Source organism: Schistocerca gregaria, chromosome 4 (genome assembly GCF_023897955.1).
Source record: "Schistocerca gregaria isolate iqSchGreg1 chromosome 4, iqSchGreg1.2, whole genome shotgun sequence".
NCBI classification, from domain to species: domain Eukaryota; kingdom Metazoa; phylum Arthropoda; class Insecta; order Orthoptera; family Acrididae; genus Schistocerca; species Schistocerca gregaria.
Window position 1 is genome coordinate 541,175,680 of NC_064923.1, and position 26,596 is coordinate 541,202,275.

At 43.1% G+C, this 26,596-nt stretch overlaps 1 protein-coding gene across 2 annotated transcripts in view; it reads right to left on the minus strand.

The window, feature by feature from the left end:
• Positions 1–2,160: 2,160 nt before the first annotated feature.
• Positions 2,161–26,596, minus strand: part of LOC126267357 (uncharacterized) — a 65,417-nt gene continuing 40,981 nt past the window's right edge. For both annotated transcript variants that reach the window (XM_049972494.1, XM_049972492.1), the window contains exon 5: positions 2,161–2,637. In XM_049972494.1, coding sequence (XP_049828451.1) covers positions 2,431–2,637 — 207 coding nt within the window. In that variant the 3' untranslated portion in view covers positions 2,161–2,430. The remainder of the gene's footprint in view (positions 2,638–26,596) is intronic.

Here is a 26,596-nt window from a genome sequence, read left to right on the forward strand (position 1 = left end):
CATTATCCTCGTTTTGCTTTTGTTGATGTTCATCTTATATCCTCCTTTCAAGACACTGTCCATTCCGTTCAACTGCTCTTCCAAGTCCTTTGCCGTCTCTGAATTCCACATGACAATAACATCCCTATAATGGACTGACCTGCACAGAATCCTGACCTGAATCCTATAGAACAGCTTTGGGATGTTTTGAAATGCCGACTTCGTGCCAGGCCTCACCGACCAACATCGATACCTCTCCGCAGTGCAGCACTCCGTGAAGAAAGGGCTATCATTCCCAAGAAACCTTCCAGCAACTGATTGAACATATGCCTGTGAGAGTGGAAGCTGTCATCAAGGCTAAGGGTGGGCCAACACCATATTGAATTCCAGCATTACCGATGGAGGGCGCCACGAACTTGTAAGTCATTATCACCCACTTGTCCGGTTACTTTTGATCGCATAGAGATTTGTTTCGGGCCTTTAAACCGAGATTAATATCGTCAGTTATCTTCTGCTCAAAACTTTGTTAAAACTGATTCCTGTATTCTAAAGCAAATTGTGTGCGTTTAACTTTAAAAATGTCTTTAAGTATTTAACGTCCTGAATTATCACCTCCATTGTGGCATCTGTTAAATGTTTTATGATGGCTTTTCATAGTTTATTTTTTTAATGTTAAAACGCCGCTAAGGCAAACAAATATTGTTAAAACTGTTTTAATTTTTTTCTCAGCATCTTTCCACTCCTAGGTCTATGATCCTTGCCATTTCAATTTTCAGAGACATTATCGAATGGTTCCTCGCCAATTCCTTATCACTAATCTTTGAAAAGGAACACTGCATGTATTTAACACTGCATGTAGTTCAGAACGTGAGAGTGACAGTCAGGAGGTTAGCAGTGTTAAATTCTTGGGATTACAATGGATAACAAATTCAATCTGGAACAAACAACGGAACTGACGAACTACCTTAGGAAATCTTTATTTATATCAGCTATCAGAAACTGCTGATAAAAAAGCAAACATATTTCGCTTACTTACATTCCATAATGTCATCAGGACCATTTTCGTTGTAAATAATGAGTCCAAGCTAAAGTTTTATGAGCAAAAAAGCATGTTAAATGAGTTATTTGTGATGTGAAGTAAAGACTGTTCTGAAGAGGCCTGTTCAAGGAATTGGGGGAACTAATTACTGCTTACTAATATATTTTTTCGTTAATGAAATTCGATATACCTTTTTCTGAAATCAGAAGTCCTGTTCATAAGATCAGTACTAGAAGCAAGAATGATCTACATAAATATTTCAAGTCGATTACTCTGGTTCAGCAAAGTGATCCTTATTCAGGAACATACAGTTTCAATAACGTGCCAGTAGGAATAATTAGATTAGCTGCAACTGAAGTGCAGTATAAGAGGAACCTACAGGATTTATTGGTGGGCACCTGCTTTGTTGATGAATATTTCGTTTGAACTTGAGGAGCCTCATGCCACAGCTGAACAGATCGCTAGACTAATTGGTCACTAGTTGTTCAAAAATTCTAAGCTACTGACTCATCAGAACATCAAAAACAGACGTTTTCATACACAGTACGAAGACTTATACTCCTCAAGTTGAGTACTGATGCTGATAGCTGACACATGGGACTCCACATTTTATCTGAAGCCTTTTGTTTTTGATGTTCTGATGGTAGGCTGCGCACCAAACGCATCACTAAATAAGAATTTTTGAACATCAAGTGAGCGGTTATTCTAGCCACCTATTCAGTAGTGCCATAGTTCTCCTCAAGTTTACATCATTATCACATTGTTACCGGACCCCTGCGCGATTTCGTGTTTCACGTTAAGTTATTTCATTTGAACCAGGTGGTGTAAATAATGTTCATAATGTCAGATAACATACGCATAAAGTGAAATCCGACTTCCGCTCATCTTCATTGCAGTAAAGCGACCAACATAAAGAAAAAGAAAAAAAGTTGTAAATAATTGCTAAAAAGCGTTTTCAGATTAATGATGTGTGGATATAATAGATTAAGAATTATCTTAAGCACTCCATTGTTAAGTACTTTTATATGTTTGAAACAAGTCTGCTATTACGCTTGAAATGTAAATATATTTCAGATATTTTACCAATTCCACCACCACGAGGACCGTTTCCCCCAGGATTTTTCGAAGGAACATTGGCAATCTCAGTTTCTTGTAAATATGTATTACATATTCTTTTTTCATGACATATTCTTCATCCTATGTATCTATGGAACAAAACATATAATGTGACAACAGATTTTTAAATTTTTCGATTACAGTCTCCTGCATGTTCTCAAAACCTACTCATTTGTTGAATTATGCAAAAACGTCACGCAACGTAGTACGTCACAGTGAGCTCTATGTTTATACAGAAGAATAATACTTCAAGGCTACATCACTACATGTTGCAATCCAGTGCCCACAGTTCAAGACTAAATCTTCCTGTGGCTGACCCTAGAAGATTTATCATGTCCATGTTTTGCTACAATAAACTTTTTCGCATTTTGAATGCCGAACTTCTTTGTAGAATCAGCGTCAGACTTCCCTAGAACTTTGGGTTCACTTCTAGAGATCCCATTTGCTGGCCTTGACGAAGGCGTCAAGGTCAGTTCGTCTCGATTCGTCTGCGATGTCGATCTCTGAAAAAAAAGTGGCGTTAGATTTCATTCCATTTCCTTGGAAGGAGCTTGTTTTTATGAGGCTATAAGTAGTAGAATCATAAATTGCTTCTCAAATAAATACAACAAAATTTACATATCTCACCTTACAGAAATTCTCTCTCGCAAGGGGAGGCCACGACTTTCGGATCACGGATGAACTTCGAATTTTGTACACCTCTGACAGCCCATCAGGAAAAATGCGCAAGAAGTAAGGCGTACTACTTAAGCGATTTAGAGAAAATCGCAAGAGAAGTTGTGCGCGCCAGTGATGTACCGCTACGATGCGAACGTGAGCATTAACTGGCGGCGGTCACGTGGTTAGCGTACAAATTCCGTAATCGGTCGATCCCTGGATCGAGTCCCGGTCATATTTTTCTCGAAGTTACAATTTTTTCGACACTAGTCACATTATTTCGCACATACTACATTTTAAATATAATATGATGAAAAGACACGTGTATTTGCGCGAACTTTTATTGAATTTTCAATGTTATTATTAATACAACAAATATTATGCGACTTTTATTTCTGTAGGATAGTTAAAAACTTTATCTGAAGCACCTTCAAATTTCTTCATATCTGATTGACAATGAACACACCTGATGATGGCAACGCGGTCGATTGCCGAAATATTGTGTCTTGTGCACACTCATACCAGGCTGTTCACCCGAGATTTATTTCGTCAACGAGAAATTACTTTTCGTGAAGATGTAATAAAAATACATTCAATCGTACATCGCAAATTTTCAGTACCAATAAAATGTTGCGCTACGCATAATTTGCATCTAAATTGGCGGAAGAAAGAGATTTTTTTTTTTTTTTCAAAATGTTAATGAGGTTTGATTTTCCTTAGAAACTCCGAAGATTCCTTGCGCATGCGTTAAAACTGCATTCATACGATGTAATAATGCCGAGTCTGTACGAAAAATATCATCCTGTAATTTGTAATGTTGAAAGCATGTGCGACGATTATTCGTACGTTACCCTCAAAAATGGTTCAAATGGCTCTGAGCACTATGGGACTCAACTGCTGTGGTTATTAGTCCCCAAGAACTTAGAACTACTTAAACCTAACTAACCTAAGGACATCACACACATCCATGCCCGAGGCAGGATTCGAACTTGCGACCGTAGCAGTCGCACGGTTCCGGACTGCGCGCCTAGAACCGCGAGACCACCGCGGCCGGCTTACCCTCATATTATGGCATATTGCATGATGTAATTTACACTTTTATTTATCGATGTTTGACTTGGGGTCTCCAAGCCTGTCTCTCGTCCCCGAAACCTTTATCCGCTGATCCAAGCATGCTCCTGCAAAGCAGTTCTCGGTACCTTACCCGATTACAGGTAAAACGGTCTTCGCAAATCATACCAGGTATAAGTTTCAGAAAAACTTTATGCGTTTGATCGTTTACTTGTTGATAATTATAAATATAATATTTGTTTTGGTAATGAGAAAACAGCAGACAACAAAATATCATTGGAGATTCAAGTTCTTGCAAATACACGCTTATTTTCGTCATATTACCTTTGAAATATAATATGTATGAAATAGTATGACTAGTGATGAAAAAATGTGAATAAAAAATAAAGTGCTACTCGATCCAGCGATCCACCGATTACGCAACTTCAAGGTTAAGCATATGACCGCCGCCATCTTGCACTTGCAACACACCGGTACAACATTGACGCATAAGACTTCTCTTGATATTTTCTCGAAATCGCCTTGCTACTCGCTCATTATGTTGTCCTAACCGACTACTAAAAGTGTACAAAATTTGTAGCAAATCCGTGATCCTAACTTCTTGGTATCCCGTTGTCAATCTCTCTCTCTCTACCCCCACCCCTCTCTGTCTCTCTCTCTGTCAGTCTCTCTCTCCCTTCCACCCCCTCTGTCTCTCTTGCTCTCCCTCTCTCTCTCTCTCTCTCTCTCTCTCTCTCTCTCTCTCTGACACACACACACACACACACACACACACACACACACACACACACACACACGCAACAGACACACCGATGAGTCAAAACATTATGAGCACTGCCCTCCGCGAGATTCAACGCCGACTGGTGGGCTGGGGGCAGGAGATGCGGTAAAACAGAAGTTCGTCTTGCATATTTAGCCGTGAATCTACAATCTACTCCTGGGGAGTTCGGTCGCTTGGTACAAGCCACTTCAGTGACTGCACGTCGATGAAGATGCTGAAATGATGCTGAGTACATCACACACACCCCATTTCGACCGGAAACAATCCTCAACAAGACTGGGAATTGGTCTCGTGGCCCCGAGATCGAAAGACAGCAACTGAAACCACAAGAACAAATGTGGACCAATGTGCTGTTAAGCAGCTGGTCATAATATTTTTGTTATGATTGTGATGAAACTTGCATCTACGAAAGCATGCTCTCTCTGCGATATCCATTAACAAAGGGTTCCCAGGTTTGACGCCGTGTCAAATGGTAACCGCCCACGAGCTTCCGGGGGGGAGATACCCTCTGTCATCGTCAAGTGGTTCACAGCTGTGTGAATGCCGCTGCCGTGTTTAGCCGCGCCGCCACCAGTGACGTCACTGCTGCCCAGTCCCGCACCATATACGACAATGTGTTGGTGCCGCGACCGCGGCTCCCGGTTCAACTCACCAATCAAGGATCCTAGGCCGTACTCATTTATAATCCACCGTCTTTATTGAGGGTGGTGTCCGATATTTTGATCTCTATTTCTTAATTTATTACGCTGTACCAGAAGCCGTTGGTCCATTTACTAATAAAATTTTCATCGAACGCAATGTCGTGTCCGTTTTCCAGTGTATGCTCCGCTACAACTAATTTTTCTGGATTGCGTAGATGGAAACGTATTTCATATTCTATGTGGTGTTGTTCAATAGCCCAAATAATCTGATCGACATAAAACGGCCACACCCACACTGTATCTTACCTATTCCAGGTGTTGTGAGGGCTACATCGTCTTTTGTAGGCTTCATTAGATGCCGGCTCTTTGATGGGGGTCTGAATATTGTGTCGATTTTGTATTTCTTCACGAGCCGGCCTACCGTTATCGTTATTGAGCCACAAAATGTGTCTTCTTCGTAGGTTTTCTGCTTTCGCGGCTTTGGTAGAAATGCCTTCGAAGTTTGTCTGTGGTTGTAACAGTCTGTTGTTATAACTTTGTCTTCCCTGCACGTTCCTGTCCGCCATAAACCCAATAGGCGTCTCGGAGCAGTGTTCACCGGGAGCCCACATATAAGCACCAGCTACCACCACCCGGCATATAAATGTTCTGATGAACTTGGTACATCGAGCTGAAGCCGTCTAAGACGCCGAACAGCTGCCGCTGGAACTAATCCACTTACTTAAAGTTTTCAAGGAAAACGGCTACAACAACAGACAAATTGCACAGGTAGTTTAGTCTAAGCTGCGAAAACAGAAGGCCTCCGAATAACATTACATTTTAACTTATTTGCAGCTTAATAACAGGGAAGATTAGCCGGCTTCTAAAGAAAAATCTAAACGACAGTCTTCAGGCCCCCACAAAAGTTCCGCAAACTTATGAAGCCTGTGAAAGAACTGTAGGCTTCAGAACACCTGGAATATACAGAATACCGTGAGGGTGTGGGCACTTTTATGTCGGTCAGATTGTCTGCACTACTGAACAGCACCGCATAGAACATGAAAGGTGTTTCCGCATACGCTATCCAGAGAAATCGGCTGTAGTGGAGCATGCCTTGGAAAAGGGACACCGAATTGCATTCGACGATACTTGTATTATTAAGCGGACCAACGGCTTTTGAGATACTGTAGTAAATTAAGCAACAGAGATCAAAATATCGGACATCGCCCTCAATAAAGACGGTGGACTGCAGCTGAGTGCTGCCTGGGGTCCTGGGGTTGGCGAGCTGAAGCTGACGTGGCGGGCGCACCACCAAAACATTGCCGTATGTGGTGCGGGACTAGGCATTAGTGACGTAACAGGTGGCGGGGCGGCTACATAAGCACTCCAGCGGCATTCACAACCACTTGACGATGGCAGAGGAGATACCTGCCGAAATCTCGTGGGAAGTTACCAAACTAAGCCGGCCTGAAACCCGAGAATATTTTGTTAGTGACACTTGTAGATCCACTGACAGGAGGAATACTTTGGTGGAACGGAAACTTGTGATCGGCTGCCTGCTACACATAATTATGCTACGCTCAACGTGTATCCTGTTGTCATCTGAAACATGTGAAGTGTGAAACTGAAAACTGACCTGCTGTTAGAGAGTGGTATGTACTCTGTCGGAACGTGACGTTAATTAATTGTTTTGCTCCAGGAACTACGCTCTGAAGGTTTAGATCATCTGCGCAAAAGGGAAGACTCTGGGGACAACGGCCGTATGCAGAACAACCACGGTTATTTCACAAGACAGATTGTAGAAGTTTTCTCTCTACGTCGATGCGAATGAGATCGCAATTAAGCTTCTTAACTGTACTTCTTATTTAGACTGGCGTTAGTACTTCGTGGGGTAGTTTCCGACCCCAAAACGAAAACCATATGAATCTTATTTACTTCTACCTTTCTCTAAACATTTAAATCATCAATAAAAAGACGGCTTATATTTATGAAAAATTAATCATTATGAAGACAGAAAACGTGATCGTAGCACCAGTTAAGGCTCTTACATTAACATCGGGCTCTTAAAAAGAAGTTTTGGAGTTACGTTAAAAAACAAAGAAAGCTTACTTCAGCTTCGTTGAGAAACATGTTTTGAGATCAAATAACGGTCAATTAGGTAAACTATAAAGAAAAAATAAACAATGAGTTTCAATGAAAATGACAGTAGGTATATGCAAGAATAAATTAAGGACTTATTTTCATTCTTCACAATCAAGACATACAACTTTTCGTTGCAGGAACAAATTTTTCACATGTATTTTGACATTTAGAGTATGTTTTGGTAGTTTTTGTGTACCTTAGGTCGTGGGCATGTTGAGGCACCGGAACACCTAGACTTCGTTGGCTGATTCAGCCCCGCTTTGATCTGCACTACAGAGTCGTATAACTTGCTGTCATTTTCAAAACTTTTGCAAACACCTATGTCCATTGCAGTATGCACGTTCCTAGAAAATTTCTGAAAGTATTGTCCTCTCTTTGATATTTCCATTATCAACGTCATGATCAGTTGTTTATAAGATGCCGATGCACCGTCTTGATCCTCTTACTTAAAAGATTTTTTTCCATAAAAATAACCAGATTATCTTGCTATTTATTGTATTTCTTCGCGAATACTCCCTTCTTGTGCCTCTTCATCGTCTTGTATTTCACTGTCAGTTTCATGATCAGATACTCCTGTTTCACTGTCAGTCAATCCGGCTGCATCTTGAAATGAATCTGGTGTACCCAACGAATCAGCAGCCTTCATTATCTAACAATAACTCCAAAGTTTGATCTTCGTTCACATGTCGCTCTTTTCTGTCTAAAACAATTACAAACAATTTGTGATTACTAATAAGAAAAGTAACTTTCATAAGTTCGTGGAATAGATTTCGACCCCGACTGGTACGTCCTTAGGAAATAATGGTCGCTAGTTAGCACGCGCCAGCATAGTGCAAAAGTACAGCCAGTACTAAGTCTATGTGGAAACGGAGTGGTAATTTTGCAATACAAACAGAATTGTAAGCAAGAGAATTACACGTGGGGTAATAATTTACCGCACGAATGTAGTTACAACTGAGTAATGTAATAAATCTCTAGCATCAGCCATAAACAGTTGCATAGTTGGTTTTATTAATCTAAATTCCATTTTAAACGCATATAAAAAGGTGTAGTGTTTTCCACGTGCTGTATTTCAAACATTTCAGGTATCGGTCATTTTACTGCTAATAACTTCTGAACTCTAATATCTATACATATGGAGGCAGTCATCTAACTGGCAAACTTATCTGAGGTAGCAACAGATATTTGCATGACAAATGAACTGAAATAAATGGATTTATGGATTACCATCAGCAACCGTTCGTTTCGTATTTGCTGTTCGTTCACAATTTTTTATACCAACTATACTGTTTTCAACAATATCTCTTTTCCAGAACGTGTAAGTTTAGCAATTATTTTATGTATATTGTGATAGGTGGACCTTAAAATTTCCCCATATCGCTCCCAGAAAGAGAGCACTTAAATAAAGGCCTACCACAATAACACATATCCCTTTGACTTTGAGTAAACAACTGCATTTACATTGATATTTGACAGACTAGTGCCGATCAGTTACATAATGATGACATTGACGATGATGATTCTGAAATTGAGGATGTGGATAGCAGAACTCAGACTTTGTTTCAAATGCACAAGTCTGTGAGCTTACCCTATGGAGACCTGTGAGAGGTGCGTCATGTTATCACATATGGAAGATGTGTATAGCGCTTTGGTACATGCCTTTATTAACTTCTGCAGTAGTTCTTCGATAGGGCGTAGCGTGGGCCCCCATTTTCCTCGACCAGAGGAAAACAGAGATTCTCAAGCTTGGGAAGAGATTTTCATTTGCCAAAGCCGAAAAGAGATGCAAGGCTTTCCAGAAACCTCGATTTGAAAACTTCTTTCTAAACACCAAAATACAAGGAAGCTGCATGAACACACGTACCAACAAACTCAGACAGACACAAACATTTGCTCATGCGATGCTGCAAGCGTGCCTTTCTCGTCACCCACAACGTTGTTGTTGTGGTGGTGGTCTTCAGTCCGAACACTGGTCAGTGCAGTTCTCCATGATTCTCTACACTGTGCAAGTCTCTTCATCTCCGAATAATTACATCCTTTTAAATATGCTTACTGCAATCATCTCTAGGTCTCACTCTACGATTTTTATTCCCCCCCCCCCCCATACTTACTGAATTGGTGATTGGGGAAATTAATGTCTCAGAATGTGTCCTTTCAGCCAGTTCCTTCTTTTAGTCAAGCCGTGCCACAAATTTTTTGACTTCCCAATTCCAATCAGTACCTCCTAATTATTTACGCAATCTACCCATCTAATCTCTAGCATTATTCTGTAGCAATAGATTTCAATGCTTCTATTCTCTTCTTGTCTAAACTGTTTATTGTCCGTGTTCCTCTTCCATACATGGCTACACTCCACACAAATACCTTCCAAACACACTTCCGAACACTTACATCCGTATTCGATGTTAACAAATTTCTCTTCTTCAGAAACGCTTATCTTTCCATTACCAGTCTAAATTTTATGTCGTCTCTACTTCGGTCATCATCAGTTACTTTTTTGCCCAAATAGCAAAACTCATGTACCACTTTTAGTGCCTCGTCTCCTAATCTAATTCCACCCGTATCATCTAATTTAATTCGACCGCACTCCATTATCCTTGTTTTGCTTTCGTTGATGTTCATCTCATATCCTCCTCTCAAGGCGCTGTCCATTCCGTTCATCTGCTCTTCCAAGTCCTTTACAGTCGGTGACAGAATTACAGTATAATAGGCAAACCTCGACGGTTTTGCTTCATCTCTCTGAACTCTAATCCCTACTCCAATTTTTTTGTTTTCTTTACTGCCTGCTCAATGTGCATATTGCATAACATCGTGGTTAGGCTACAACCTTGTCTCACTCCCTTCTCACACGCTGCTTCCCTTTCATGACTCTCGACACTTATAAACAACGTCTCGTTTCTTTACAAGTTGCTCATAGCCTTTCGCTCACTTTTATCCCTGCTACCTACAGAATTTCAAAGATTTTGTTCCAGTCACATTTCTTTAGATCTACAAATAGTGTAACGAAGGTTTGCCTTTCCTTTACCTATATTCTAAGATAAGTTGTAAGGTCAGTATTACCTCGTGTGTTCCTACATTTCTCCGGAATCAAAAGTGATGTCCACTGAGGTCGACTTTAACTCTTTTTATATTTTTCAGTAGGAATTCGTTTTAATATTTTGCAACCATGAATTTTTGAACTGGTAGTTCGGCAATATTCACACCTGTCAGCACCTGCTTTCTTCTGAATTGGATTTATTACTTTTAAGTCTGAGGGAGTAGTTTTGTGGTAGCTGGATCTACCAAGGCTATCAGTAGTACTGTTGAATGTTGTTTACGCCAGAGGCCTCGTTTCGACTTAGGTCATCAGCGCTCTGGCGATTTGTTCTCGCATCATCATATTTTGTATCTCATCTTCATTTAATTCCCCTTCCCTTTCTATAATGTTGCCTTCAAGTTTATCCCCCTTGTACATAACACCTTCCACTTTTCTCTTCTTTACTTAGCACTGGTTTTCAATCTGAGCTCGTGATATTCATACAGTTGCTTCTCTTTTCTGCAAACGCTTCTTTAATTTTCCAGTAAGTTGTATCTATCTATCCTCTAGTGAAATATGCTTCTAGATCCTTACATTCGTCCTCTAGCCACTCCTTTTTAGCCATCTTGCTCTTCCTGTTAGTCTCATTTTTTTAGACATTTGAATTCCCTTCTGCCCGTTTTATTTGCTACATTTTTATATTTTCTCCTTTCCTCAGTTAAATTCCACATCTCCTGCGACATGCAAGGGTTTCTACTAGGCCTACGCTGCAATGTTGATGACTGGAAGCAAGTTGCCTCGTCGGGCATGTCTCGTTTCGAATTGTATCGAGTGGACGAACGTGTACGGGTATGGAGATAACCTTATGAATCCATGGACCCTGCGTGTCAGCAACCAGATTGTCCGTCGCTTCCTTTCGGGTTTCCAACAGTGAGATCGTAGGTACCTGCACAGTTCAGTTGGTGAGAGCATTGGCCAGAAAATTGCGGGTTTGGTCGTTGCAACTGATCTGTTGGCGGTGGCTGCTTGCTTGAGATTTCTGATGTCTGAACATTAGCCGCCACTGTTCGTTTACAACAAGAGTTCTCTTGGATATATGTATTCTTCCACTCTGACTTCGGTAATATCACATCCTCGTTCGTCGTTCTCTACAGGTGTCACATAGGGGTTGACGGAAAGAGTTGCGTGGTGCAAGGTAAAGTATTTTTTTTTCTTTTTCCTCAGAACTAATAACCCTTTCTTTACGCGTGAATCGAACTTGTTTCCATACACATTTATAAATCTTTGTTTTTCGCAGGTTCGTCCTCGGCTGAGTGACAGTAAAAGGATGTGATGCCCTCACCAGCCTTCTAAATATGTGAAAATTCATCTGAAGAAGGTTATTTGGTGCAAGCACTAACGGAAGTATTGCATCCTACTCTCTACGTTTCTGACTCACACTCGTCGATGATGGCGGAAGCCGAAGCTGGCCATCTTCGTTTAAACCTCACGGAAAAAAATCCACTAAACGTACTTCACTGCTTGAAAACCTGAAATTCTCACGCAGATAATAAAGTTGAATACAAGTTTTAAAGATTTAGTCTTTTATTGAAAATAATACAAACCGATAAACATAAAACATTTTAAAAAATAGTTCTGCTACAGTTTTGAGGCATGAGATACATACTACTAGAAATCACGAAATCTATATGTTTTAGCAAAAACGTGAAATGAATAAAATTCAAAGGTAAAATTTACTATCAAATGTATGTCAATCAACTTTCTAAGAACAATTGCTTCCATTTTAGGAAGTAAAACCTGCCAAGTTCTTCTACTAAAGTTACTGTTTTCCTTAAGTCCGACGACCTCAATGAGGCATGTGTTAACGCTATGAAGCAGAGTTGTAACATAACAATGATATTTTCTACGCAACTGACAACTCCAGGGGGGTTCCCAAGCAAGACGAAAAATGATTTATACCTCTACTTTGTGACCACCTTAGCGCGACTCAAGGGCCAACTTAGCGCAATACAAGTTAGCATAAACAATTTATTTTGAATTCCCTCCTTATTTTTACTTTGTTACTTTGTACGAGTTCCAGTTAACTCGTGTGTAATTTTTATATAAAACTGTTTCCAAATTCCAATCGTTTAGACTTGACATAATTTTGCAAATTTCTGAACAAAATTTGAATTTTCTTCCATTTTCATGCAGAACAAGTGGGTCATTATAAGTAGTGTCAGCAGATGTGGAAACTGGAACTGCAGGGCCACTACTTTCTACTTGTACTGCGCCTTCATCTATAAGCTGGAAGCAGGCTTACTACGTATAGCGGGAGTGTACTTCTTCTGCCACTGATATTTACTCCATGCGTCAATCCATTCAAGAGTAGTGCACTGGAAGAACTATTGCTGATAAGCCTCGGTGTGACCTCGGATATCTCTGATCTCACTTTCAAGATATTTTGGCGAGATATGGCCTACGTAGTTAGAAATCTTATAGAAATGTACGCGCTCGGAATTTCAGTGACAAAAAACGCCGTTTCGCGAACGCTTGACGAAACTCGTTGCTCATCTTTCAATCTTCTTTACATCTTTTCTAAATCGTAGTTCTTGAGGATCCCAGTGTGAGAAGCAATAGTCAAGTACCGACAGAACGGAAGCATTGTACGCTATCTCCTTTGTGGGTGGATTACACTTTACTGAGGACTGTTGCAGCAAATCTCAGTCTGTAAAAATTTGGAAATTTGTGGTAAGGTCTTATGGGACCAAAATGCTTGCACACTACGTAATCTAACTTAGACTAACTTACTCTAAGGACAACACATACAACCATGAACGAGGGAGGACTCTAACCTCCCTCGGGTGAAGCCGCACGGACCGTGACAAGGCGCCCAAGACCTCTCAGCTACCCCGCGCGGCTCTCAGTCTGGCATTTGTTTTTCCTACGTTAGCGTTGTACTAGGTGTCGGAACATGGTGAGTTGCTCTCAAACAGAGAGAGTTGCCAACCTTAACATGAACGTACCATGAACGAATTCTCACCAAAAGTGTCACATGTACTCTCTGCATGAAACTCTACAGGGAAGTTTGACATTTAACATACGCCAGTCTCGCTAAGTGTAATGAGTAGTAGGTTCCCTTTGTAGATAATATTGTATTGTATGTTAACCGGGGACCTAGAAACGACGGAGAGGCTCCGTCCTCGCCGCAGCCGCAGTGGTCCACAACCCCACGACGACTACGGCAGTCCACTTCACCCATCCGCCGCCCCACACCGAACCCACGGTTATTGTGCGGTTCGGCTCCGGGTGGACACCGCCCCCCCTCCCCCCCCCCCCACCCCCACCCCCACCCCACCCCAGGGAACGTCTCACACCACACCATTGTAAGATCTATGTTTGCGTGGTAGAGTAATGGTGGCGTACGCGTAAGTGGAGAACCTGTTTGCGCAGCAATCGCCGACATAGTGTAACTGAGGCGGAATAAGGGGAACCAGCCCGTATTCGACGAGGCAGATGATAAAACCGCCTAAAAACCATCCACAGACTGGCCAGTTCACCGGACCTCGGCACAAGTCCGCTGGGCGGATTCGTGCCGGGGACCAGGCGCTCCTTCCTGCGCCGGAAAGCCATGCGTTAGACCTCTCGGCTAACTGAGCGGGCAAGAGAATGTTACTGGGCTATATTTATAATATACAGGGTAAGGAATAAAAATTTGTTTTTCGAAATATTTGGCGAAATACTTGTCGGATTTAAAAAAAGTGGTAATAAATGTTGTTCATCTGGAAAAGGGTCATCCATTAACATAACGCTCAACTCCCTGCACCACCCCCTGGGGCGGCAGGGGGGGGAGGGGGGGGAGAGGGAGGGACTTTGAAATCTTCAATAGGAACCCCTATTTTTTATTGCAGATTTGGATTCTCCTTGAAAAAATATGTAACTACTGCATGAAACATTTCTTTCGTTTCATGATGGTGGCGCTGTAATCGGCAAACGTGGAAATAATGTGACAATTATTGCAAAACGGTACTTTCTCAAACAAATACATATTCGATTAAAACAGTCGAAGTACTTTATTGATATTATTGATATTTTTGATAATGCTGTCATGGACACCTGCCGCAATCGAATGAAGCTCAGTCCGTGGTCAGACTGTTCATGTTACTTCAATGATTCGGACTGTACACATCTCGTCGCAACTGTTCCACAAACGTTAACGGTTGCAGAGAGGGTCGATATCAGTGCTGTGCACTTTGAAGCTCATAGAAATCCTGACGAAGTTCGTCAGAGGTATGCTATTCTACACTCCTGGAAATGGAAAAAAGAACACATTGACACCGGTGTGTCAGACCCACCATACTTGCTCCGGACACTGCGAGAGGGCTGTACAAGCAATGATCACACATGCACGGCACAGCGGACACACCAGGAACCGCGGTGTTGGCCGTCGAATGGCGCTAGCTGCGCAGCATTTGTGCACCGCCGCCGTCAGTGTCAGCCAGTTTGCCGTGGCATACGGAGCTCCATCGCAGTCTTTAACACTGGTAGCATGCCGCGACAGCGTGGACGTGAACCGTATGTGCAGTTGACGGACTTTGAGCGAGGGCGTATAGTGGGCATGCGGGAGGCCGGGTGGACGTACCGCCGAATTGCTCAACACGTGGGGCGTGAGATCTCCACAGTACATCGATGTTGTCGCCAGTGGTCGGCGGAAGGTGCACGTGCCCGTCGACCTGGGACCGGACAGCAGCGACGCACGGATGCACGCCAAGACCGTAGGATCCTACGCAGTGCCGTAGGGGACCGCACCGCCACTTCCCAGCAAATTAGGGACACTGTTGCTCCTGGGGTATCGGCGAGGACCATTCGCAACCGTCTCCATGAAGCTGGGCTACGGTCCCGCACACCGTTAGGCCGTCTTCCGCTCACGCCCCAACATCGTGCAGCCCGCCTCCAGTGGTGTCGCGACAGGCGTGAATAGAGGGACGAATGGAGACGTGTCGTCTTCAGCGATGAGAGTCGCTTCTGCCTTGGTGCCAATGATGGTCGTATGCGTGTTTGGTGCCGTGCAGGTGAGCGCCACAATCAGGACTGCACACGACCGAGGCACACAGGGCCAACACCCGGCATCATGGTGTGGGGAGCGATCTCCTACACTGGCCGTACACCTCTGGTGATCGTCGAGGGGACACTGAATAGTGCACGGTACATCCAAACTGTCATCGAACCCATCGTTCTACCATTCCTAGACCGGCAAGGGAACTTGCTGTTCCAACAGGACAATGCACGTCCGCATGTATCTCGTGCCACCCAACGTGCTCTAGAAGGTGTAAGTCAACTACCCTGGCCAGCAAGATCTCCGAATCTGTCCCCCATTGAGCATGTTTGGGACTGGATGAAGCGTCGTCTCACGCGGTCTGCACGTCCAGCACGAACGCTGGTCCAACTGAGGCGCCAGGTGGAAATGGCATGGCAAGCCGTTCCACAGGACTACATCCAGCATCTCTACGATCGTCTCCATGGGAGAATAGCAGCCTGCATTGCTGCGAAAGGTGTATATACACTGTACTAGTGCCGACATCGTGCATGCTCTGTTGCCTGTGTCTATGTGCCTGTGGTTCTGTCAGTGTGATCATGTGATGTATCTGACCCCAGGAATGTGTCAATAAAGTTTCCCCTTCCTGGGACAATGAATTCACGGTGTTCTTATTTCAATTTCCAGGAGTGTATTCCCTTAAAGGAATGTTCCGTCTGCAACAACGTTTCGCAGTATTGTCCAACTCTTTACTGAAACGGAAAGTGTTAAACCTATAGAAAGAGTACAACCGTGGCCTGTGACAAAGGAAAATAACACAGTGAATGTTTTAGCTGCGGTTCCTGCAAATCCTCACATGAGCGCAAGCTTCAGGAATTTCGCCAAGAACTTTTCTACGCATACTCCATGCACACAAACGGCATCCGTTTTATCTTTCACTGCATCAAGAACTGCATGGTGACGATTTTCACAATAGCCTGAATTTCTGCAACTGGATACAGGAACAACTGGCAGTCAATGATAATTTGATTTCACAGATACTTCTCTGTGGTGAATCAAATTTTACGAATCACGGTCAAGTGTATCGACATAATATGCATTATTGGTCAGAGGAGAATCCCCGCTGGGTAGGCAAGTTGAACATCAACGCCCATAGAGCGTCAACGTTTGCTGCGGTATTTTAGGTGTGCAGGTAATTGGCTCATACTTCATAGAAGGTAATCTCACTGGTCAAATTTACAGCGACATTGTGGATAATGTTTTACCCCTACTAATCAACTATGTTCCACTTCAAACAATGCTGGATATGTGGTTTCAACACGATAAATGCCCTGTGCATTACTCAAGACTAGCCAGAGAAGTTTTAAATCGAAACTATACGGGTCGATGGACTGGACGAGGAGGTCCTCTAACGTGGCCCGCACGTTCATCCAATTTGACTTCCGCCGATTTTTTTTTTCCCGTGGGGATGGCCAGAAGAGAGAACTCACATGAATGAACCAACAACCCCCGAAGGTATGCGGCAGCGAATTCGCAATAGATGTGAAAAGATTAGCGCAGAGACACTAATACATGCCGGATTGTCATTCAGACGCAGGGTAGTAATATGCATTAGAAACAACGGACAACAATTCGAACATTTGCTGCACTGAAACACTTGTGGGAGGCAAGGGGACTCACCAAAATTAAGTACCCCGAAGGGAACAAATTACTACTTCGTTTTTCCTGGTTAAAGCTAAATGCATTGCGGGACGGTAGACGGTGTCACATGGTAGCATTTTCCCAAATATCAAAAAATGTACTTCGATTTTCTTAATTGGACGTGTACTTTTGTGATATATTACTATTTTGCAGGAATTGTCACCCCATATTCATGTGAAAAGATTACAGCGGCACCAATCATGAAACGAAAGAAATGTTATAAAAGTTACATACTTTTTCACGGGGAAACCAAATCAGCATTTAAAAAACTGGGGTTTGTTTTTAAGATATCAAAGTCACCCCTCTCCCGCCCCTGGGGGTGGTCCAGGGGGTACGAGCGTTATGTTAATGGATGTCCCTCTTCGAGGTGAACAACGTTTATTACCACTTCTTTTATTCCGAAAAACAATTTTCAATGCCTGCATATTTCCGGTTAACGACGGAAGGTTCGTGAGGCTGGTCACAAACGATGGACTAGTAGAAAGATGACGATGCGATGACTCTTATGATATCAAATCGATATTAAAATTAATTAAATTGGTCAATTAATTACCTCACCCCCACCCCCCTATCATGCCCACGTCCATCTCCACCCCAGAAGACGTCACGTGTTTTCTTCAGCCTGCACGTGGGTCCCCGTCCTCTCCCCTTCCCCAGCCTCCCCCACATACCCTGTTGGCGGGAATTTCGAATTTTGGTGGGAATTAAGAAATTTGGCGGGAATTTCGAATTTTGGCGAAATTTCAAAAATGGAGGGGATTTCTTTCTGCCACAGCTGTGCTGATGTCCCACCCAAAATCCCACCCGAGACATTAAAAACGGCAGTGCCCTTTCCAGGACTCAAACCCTGGTCTTTCTGGGCAGAAAGCCCAAGTGCACCCCCCAAACACATGTAAAAGGACTCAAATCTTAGTACTTCTGGACAGAAAGCCCAAGTGCACCCGCATAACATGGAAACTAGCCAGTTGTAGGAGAGGAGGGTTAGGTTAGTGTACGTTATTTATTTTGGTTGGGAAACTGAAGTAAAGATTGATCATAATTATGTAATCCATCACAACGATTGGGCCTAATTACACAACTCCATGCATAGCGCCACAAAAGGAGTGCCTAAAATCGCAATACAGCTCCAAAATTGACGACGCCATACAACTGGTGTTATACTCCTGGGAAAAAATTTCACAATACCATTCTAAACTAGTGGCAAACGTACTCGAACACTACCCTTCACCTACAAGCTGGCAATAAAAATGCTGGAATGGAAGATACGATATTGTTTTCTTATGGTGGGAAATATCTTCAACTGAAGAAATGCTGGTGGTGGACAGAGGAGTTTAATAAGTGTATTACCAGTAAGCATACAGCTGAGGATTCTATCCATCGCTGTTCAAATGGTTCAAATGGCTCTGAGCACTATGGGACTTAACATCTATGGTCATCAGTCCCCCAGAACTTAGAACTACTTAAACCTAACTAACCTAAGGACAGCACACAACACCCAGCCATCACGAGGCAGAGCAAATCCCTGACCACGCCGGGAATCGAACCCGAGAACCCAGGCGTGGGAAGCGAGAACGCTACCGCACGACCACGAGATGCGGGCTCCATCGCTGTTTGACATCAGAGTTCGCTATAGACCTACATCTACATCTACATCCATATTCCTCAAGCCACCTGACGGTGTGTGGCGGAGGGTACCTTGACTACCTCTATCGGTTCTCCCTTCTATTCCAGAAAGATTGTCAGTATGGTTCCGTGTGGGCTCTAATCTCTCTGATTTTATCCTCATGGTCTCTTCGCGAGATACACGTAGGAGGGAGCAATATACTGCTTGACCCTTCGGTGAAGGTATGTTCTCGAAACTTTAACAAAAGCCCGTACCGAGCTACTGAGCGTCTCTCCTGCAGAGTCTTCCACTGGAGTTTATCTATCATCTCCGTAACGCTTTCGCGATTACTAAATGATCCTGTAACGAAGCGCGCTGCTCTCCGTTTGATCTTCTCTATCTCTTCTATCAACCCTATCTGGTGCCTATCCCACACTGCTGAGCAGTATTCAAGCAGTGGGCGAACAAGCGTACTGTAACCTACTTCCTTTGTTTTCGAATTGCATTTCCTTAGGATTCTTCCAATGAATCTCAGTCTGGCATCTGCTTTACCGACGATCAACTTTATATGATCATTCCATTTTAAATCACTCCTAATGCGTACTCCCACATAATTTATGGAATTAACTGCTTCCAGTTGCTGACCTGCTATATTGTAGCTACATGATAAGGGATCTTTCTTAAATGTATTCGCAGCACATTACACTTGTCTACATTGAGATTCAGTTGCCATTCCCTGCACCATACGTCAATTCGCTGCAGTTCCTATTGCATTTCAGTACAGTTTTCCATTGTTACAACCTCTCGATACAACACAGCATCATCTGCAAAAAGCCCCAGTGAACTTCCGATGTCATCCACAAAGTCATTTATGTATGTTGTTAATAGCAACGGTCCCATAACACTCCCCGGCGGCACACCTGAAATCACTCTTACTTCGGAACACTTCTCTCCATTGAGAATGACATGCTGCGTTCTGTTATCTAGGAACACTTCAATCCAATCAAACAATTGGTCTGACAGTCGATATGTTCTTACTTTGTTCATTAAACGGCTGAGGGGAACTGTATAGAACGCCTTGCGGAAGTCAAGAAACACAGCATCTACCTGTGAACCCGTGTCTATGGCCCTGTGAGTCTCGTGGACGAAAAGCGCGAGCTGGGTTTTACAAGACAGTCTTTTTCGAAACCCATGCTGATTCCTTCAGAGCAAATTTCTAGTCTCCAGAAAAGTCATTATACCCGAACCTACTCCGAAATTCTACAACTGATGGACGTTAGAGATATAGGTCTATAATTCTGCAACGTCTGTTCGACGTCCCTTCTTGAAAACGAGGGTGACCTGTGGCCTTTTCCAATCCTTTGGAACACTACTCTCTTCTAGAGACCTACGGTACACCGCTGCAAGAAGGGGGGCAAGTTCCTTTGCATAGTCTTCGTAAAATCGAACTGGTATCCCATCAGGTCCAACGGCCTTTCCTCTTTTGAGCAATTTTAATTGTTTCTCTATCCCCCTGTCGTCTATTTCGATATCTACAATTTTGTCATATGTGCGACAATATAGAGAAGGAACGATAGTGCAGTCTTCCTCTGTGAAACAGCTTTGGAAAAAGACATTTAGTATTTCGGCCTTTAGTCTGTCATCCTCTGTTTCAGTACCATTTTGGTCACAGAGTGTCTGGACATTTTGTTTTGATCCACCTACCGCTTTGACATAAGACCAAAATTTCTTAGATTTTTCTGCCAAGTCAGTACATAGAACTTTACTTTCGAATTCATTGAACGCCTCTCGCATAGCCCTCACACTACATTTCGCTTTGCGTAAATTTTTGTTTGTCTGCAAGGCTTTGGCTATGTTTATGTTTACTGTGAAGTTACCTTTGCTTACGCAGCAGTTTTCTAACTCGGTTGTTGTACCATGGTGGCTATTTTCCATCTCTTACGATCTTGCTTGGCACATACTCATCTAAAGCATATTGTACGATGGTTTTGAACTTTGTCCACTTATCCTCAACACTATCTGTACTTGAGACAAAACTTTTATGTTGAGCCTTCAGGTACTCTGTAATCTGCTTTTTGTCACTTTTGCTAAACAGAAAAATCTTCCTACCTTTTGTAATATTTGTATTTACGGCTGAAATCATCGATGCAGTAACCGCTTTATGATCGGTGATTCCCTGTTCTGCGTTAACTGTTTCAAATAGTTCCAGTCTGTTTCTCACCAGAAGGTCTAATATGTTATTGCCACGAGTCGGTTCTCTGTTTAACTGCTCAAGGTAGTTTTCAGATAAAGCACTTAAAAAAATTTCACTGGATTCTTTGTCCCTGCCAACCGTTATGAACCTTTGAGCCTCCTAGTCTATATCCAGCAAATTAAAATCTCCACCCAGAAATATAACATGGTGGGGAAATCTACTCGAAATATTTTCCAAATTATCCTTCAGGTGCTCAGCCACAGCAGCTGCTGAGCCGGGGGGCCTATAGAGACATCCAATTACCATGTCTGAGCCTGCTTTAACTGTGACCTTCACCCAAATTACTTCACATTTCGGATCTGCGTCAATTTCCTTCGATACTATTGCACTTCTTATCGCTATAAACACGCCTCCCCCTTCACTGTCCAGCCTGTCTCTGCGGTATACATTTCAATCTGAGTTTATGATTTCATTAATGTTTACGTCTGGTTTCAGCCAACTTTCTGTCCCTGGTACTATATGGGCATCGTGACCGTTTATTAATGAGAGCAGTTGTGGGACCTTTCTATAGACGCTCCTGCAGTTTACTATTAGCACATTAATATTGTTATTCCCTTTAGCATTTTGCCTACTCATATCTTGCTGCGTCCCAGGAGGCGTCTTGTCGGACCTAGGGAAGGAATTCTCTAACCTAAAACACCCACACGTGCACTCCACACGTACTCCGCTACCCTTGTAGCCGCTTCCGGCGTGTAGTTCACGCCTGACCTATTCAGGGGGACCCTACATTTCTCCACCCGATAGCGGAGATCGAGAAATTTGCACCCCAGATCTTCGCAACATTGTCTGAGCCTCTGGTTCAAGCCTTCTACTCGGCTCCAAACGAGAGGACCGCGGTCGGTTCTGGGAACGATACTACAAATAGTTAGCTCTGATTCCACCCCGCGAACGAGGCTTTCCGCCTTCACCAATTCCGCCAACCGCCTGTACGAACTGAGGATGACCTCTGAACCCGGACGGCAGGAGTCATTGGTGCCGACATGAACAACAATTTGCAGTCGGATGCACCCAGTGCCTCAACCTGCATTGCTCGACAGTCACCCCGCAGCCAAGGTAATCGAGGCCGATACACGCCACCACAGCTAGTGGAAAATGATTCACTGTTCTAATTAGACACCGAAAATGTCGTGGAAAGGAAAACAGTTGTTATTCAATGGGTCATAATGCAACACATGTACTGGGGATTGGGAAAAAACCATAGTAATAACACAATTAAAGCAAAAACAGATCCCATAAGATTGCACAGGGGCAGCAGTTGTTGCTGTGTTCTCCTTCATTGGCTGTCACGAACTATTCAGTTTGGAGGCAGTGTTATTCCCCTGCCCTACCACCCCTCATCGCTCTCTCCCCTCAACTTCGGTAAGGATAGAGGCCTGTTCTATTTTGTAGCCAACGGTCCACAAGAGAACCTTCTGCTGGCATTGATTTACTGCCTCCAGTCTGCGGAAATCAGTCACAGACAAACAAAAACAAGAACAAGACACTTCATGCACTCTATGAATCGTATTTCTCAGAAAGACTGGATACCCTCCCCCCCTCCTCCCTCCGGGAATAACAACGAATTTCTAGAGAACTCTCCAGACCGCTTTTTCGAACATCTATTGCTTAGTAAACAGGCAGCTCACAGCCTATGCCGACCGCTGTCGCCGGAATAGACTTCAGCTTACCTGTTGCAGAGTCTTCCGTGCAATGCATCCCCAACGAGGATGTGGCTGGACGGTCAGCGCTATCGACGTCGACCAAAGCTACACATACAACAGACTGTGATGCCAGCATCCCTCAGAACAAAAGCGAAATAAATGAACGCTACTCCAGTCGTGAGTGGTTTGTCTAGAAGTTCAGCTGCGACCTCCTACGGAGCAAACCAACCACTCGGCTAGTAGTTCCGCCGGCAAGTGCACGGCATTCTGAGTGGGAATATAATTCACTGCAGCAGTTGTATTTAACGTCTACGCACCTCCTACAAGCGAGCATCTATTAGAAAGGAAAACATAATCATGACGATAATACATGTCCTGCCTGCCGAAGTGACGGGGCGGTTCTAGGCACTACAGTCCGGAACCGCTCGACAGCTATGGTCGCAGGTTCGAATACTGCCTCGGGCATGGCTGTTTGTGATGTTCTTAGGTTAGTTAGGTTTAAGTAGTTCTAAGTTCTAGGAGAATGATGACCACAGAAGTTAAGTCCCACAGTGCTCAGAGCCATTTGAGCCAATAAATGACCTCTTTCCATGAAAATAGCTGCAGTCCATTTTCTTTTAATTTTACAAGCAAAATCGGTATAGTTTTTACGTTCGACTATTAAGATAGAATCTGCATCTCATTATTTTGCGGCAACACGGGTTAGCCGCGAGGTCTAAGGCGCCTTGTGCGATCCGTTCGCCCCCCCCCCCCCCCTTCGGAGGTTCGAGTCCTGCCTCGGGCATGGATGTGTGGGTGGTCCATAGCGTAAGTTAGTTTAAGTTATATTAAGTAGTGTGTAGGCTTAGGGACCGTTGACATTAGCAGTTTGGTGCCATAAGACCCTACCACAGATTTCCAAATTTCCAGTTATTTTGCGACATCCAATCTAGTGTACAGCCGCCAATTACAGATGACCAAAATTGAGAGCTCGGGATATGCACCTCCTCTACATGTCCACCCTGCACAAAATGAGGGGAAAAATCCACACTTATGTTGCGAAAACTACCGACCATCACAGAATGTACACTGAATTTTGAAACCATCATCGACGTAAAGAAAAAGCGAGATTCAAACTCTGGAGAAAAAACATCTATTATAAACAACTTCTTTCGGCTTCATGGAGAGCATCTCTCGCGTTAGAATTAGCATCTGTAAATAAACTGTCATGCATTTATGTATTACAAACACTTCAGATACATGAAGTAACATTAGACAATACAGTATTTCATGGCATTTTCTCACATGTCGGAAAAAACACAATCATTCTACATTCGACAACAAGAAACTATAATTCAAGAGGAATTCCTGTTTTGCGCACTATGGCTGGTCCTGTTTTATGAATGTGAAGCTATATCATACTGGCGTTTACGAAAGAAATCGTGAGAGTCTGTCTTGTAATACAACCTTCTATCAGACTTTACCGCGCCTCTCTCTCTTGCGTTACATCGAAACCAAATACTGTCTGTGTGCTTACATTTGACATTTTTGCTCCATACTCCCCTCTACCGATCTGTATGTAAAATTCTTTTCATCCAGCAGACAATTTCTCACAGAAGCAGCAAATTCTTGCATTCTAATTTTACAAGCAATTTATCATCACAGTCTGTTTACCGAAATCTACTCACATGTTGGCAAAAACACTACAATTTCGAGGTTCCACTGTGAGGTATAACTCAGGTGGTGTCTACTTTATATTCAGAGGTTATGAAGTACGAAATAATGTAGGACTTGGGGTATCACCAGTTTTTAAACACGCAGTCGTGACGATACTAACATAAATAGTCATGATTCAGCGAGAATAGATACAGTTGATTTTTATTGGTTTTATGAACAAAATCGGTGTAGAGGATCCAGATTTTAACCAGTTACACCACTCCTTATAACAAAACCTCTTGTAAGATTTTGCCATGTCCCTCTCTCTTCCGATATATCGAAAAACAAATCCCATCTGCTTGTTGACATCAAGCATATTGCATATACACATATCACTGCAGTCGAGGTAGTGGCCAATGGTCAAAGTCGCGTGCACACATCTGTGCAAAGTGTTGTCGAGGAAGACCATATCCGACAGACTATCAACCACAAGAGTAGGTTCCTGCATTGTTCGTTCATATGCAGCTAAATACGTTGTTTTTTTCGGCTGTAACACATATAAGCAGTATACCATCACAGATTTGACCACCGCCATACACTTTGTTTTTCTACCATGACTTTGAGGTCTTTGTCAGGTGCTAACTCGACAGTTAACACTTTCGATCCATTGGCTCCCAGAGAAAGTTGAGCATCGAATAGTGTAAACCATCAGTTCCCACAACACAAAGAGCGGTAGTAATGAAACTCAGAGGTGATATTTCTCATTGACAAAAATGTGAAAGACATTGCAATGCATGGAAACTGGATGAGTTTGCGGCATTGTAGACCGTTTCCAACAGCTATCCAAAGGTGCTGACCTAAACAGTTTATCTCATCTTTGACAGTGATCGGGTACCGGATGTCTCAGTGTTCCATTTCGAAGAGCATTCATTGCTTCCTCATTTTGCAGTCATTTACATGATTACTGTTCCAGTGTTGACCTTCACTGGAAGGTGCTGCTCACACCACTTGCAAGGTAGTAGAAATAAAAAGAGGTACTGTTATCTTATTTGTGAAAAAAAAAACACCTGGAGGGCATCTCAGCATATGGCGATAGGACGAGTCTGCAGCACTGAGTAACACTTCCAGACAACTGTCTGAAGGTGATGACCTCTACATTTAATCCCATGCTCTACAGTGACAAGTAGCAGATATTCAGTTTCCCACCGAGGCTCTCTCCATCTCAACCAAGTGTTGCCAGTCAATCAGCACCACATTGGTGGATAGATGGGATGGGAAAGATACCTTTAATATGGGACAATTTCTGTATCGTCGCTAAATAAGCCTTCCACTACTTTGCAAGTACCATTTACCAGATTGCGAATGCGGATAGATGGCTGTGCACTACGTCCAACAGCCATATACACCAAAGTATACCAGACAGAGTCTTATACCGATGCAATGAGCTTATCTACATATTTTCAGCACATCGACCATGGTGCAGAGTTTAGGATTAGACTGGTCATCTTTCCATGTGTGGACGGGCATCACAGAGTACTCTTGCATTCGTAGGATAAAGTCGGAGATTGACAGAGCCCTTCCACATTGTCCTTGTACAATCCTCCCTACAACACGGTCGCCAATTTAACCTGCAATTGACCAAGAGTGCGAGGGCTCTGCACCCATTACATTCCACTGCTTGTGAAGGAACAGGACAAACTGTGTCCTTAACTGCTGTTCAGCAAAGATTGTCTCACACCAGTCTTACCCTTGATACCCATCGAAATGCACAAAATCTCTACAGATGCATGCATGTCGAGCAGGATAGTACTTCTTTTCGGTGTATAGTAGACGTGAGAGTGTTGCAGTGATATAACAGATGGCTAAGAAGAAATGTGTGGTTTATACAAATGGCTCCGAGCACTATGGGACTTAAACATCTGAGGTCATCAGTCCCCTAGAACTTAAGAACTACTTAAACCTTACTAATTTAAGGACATCACACACGTCCATTCTTCAGGCAAGATTCGAACCTGCGACCGTAGCGGTCGCGCGTTTTCAGGCTGAATCACCTAGAACCGCTCGGCCACAACGGCCGGCGTGGTTTATATATGATGGAGCTTCAGACAGACGGAGTTTGAAACATTTCACGTAAATCAGTTGTGCTATCGATTCTGAAGTATTATTCCACAGTCTGGATTCAGTACCAGAAAGGTGAAATGATTGTAGAACATAAACACACACTCCTATGGTTACACGGTTCTGCATCTACAAATGCTATATTGTTAAAGCCACCTGATTTTCTAAGAATTAGTCGTGTGGAATGCAATGCTCTTAATACTTAACACA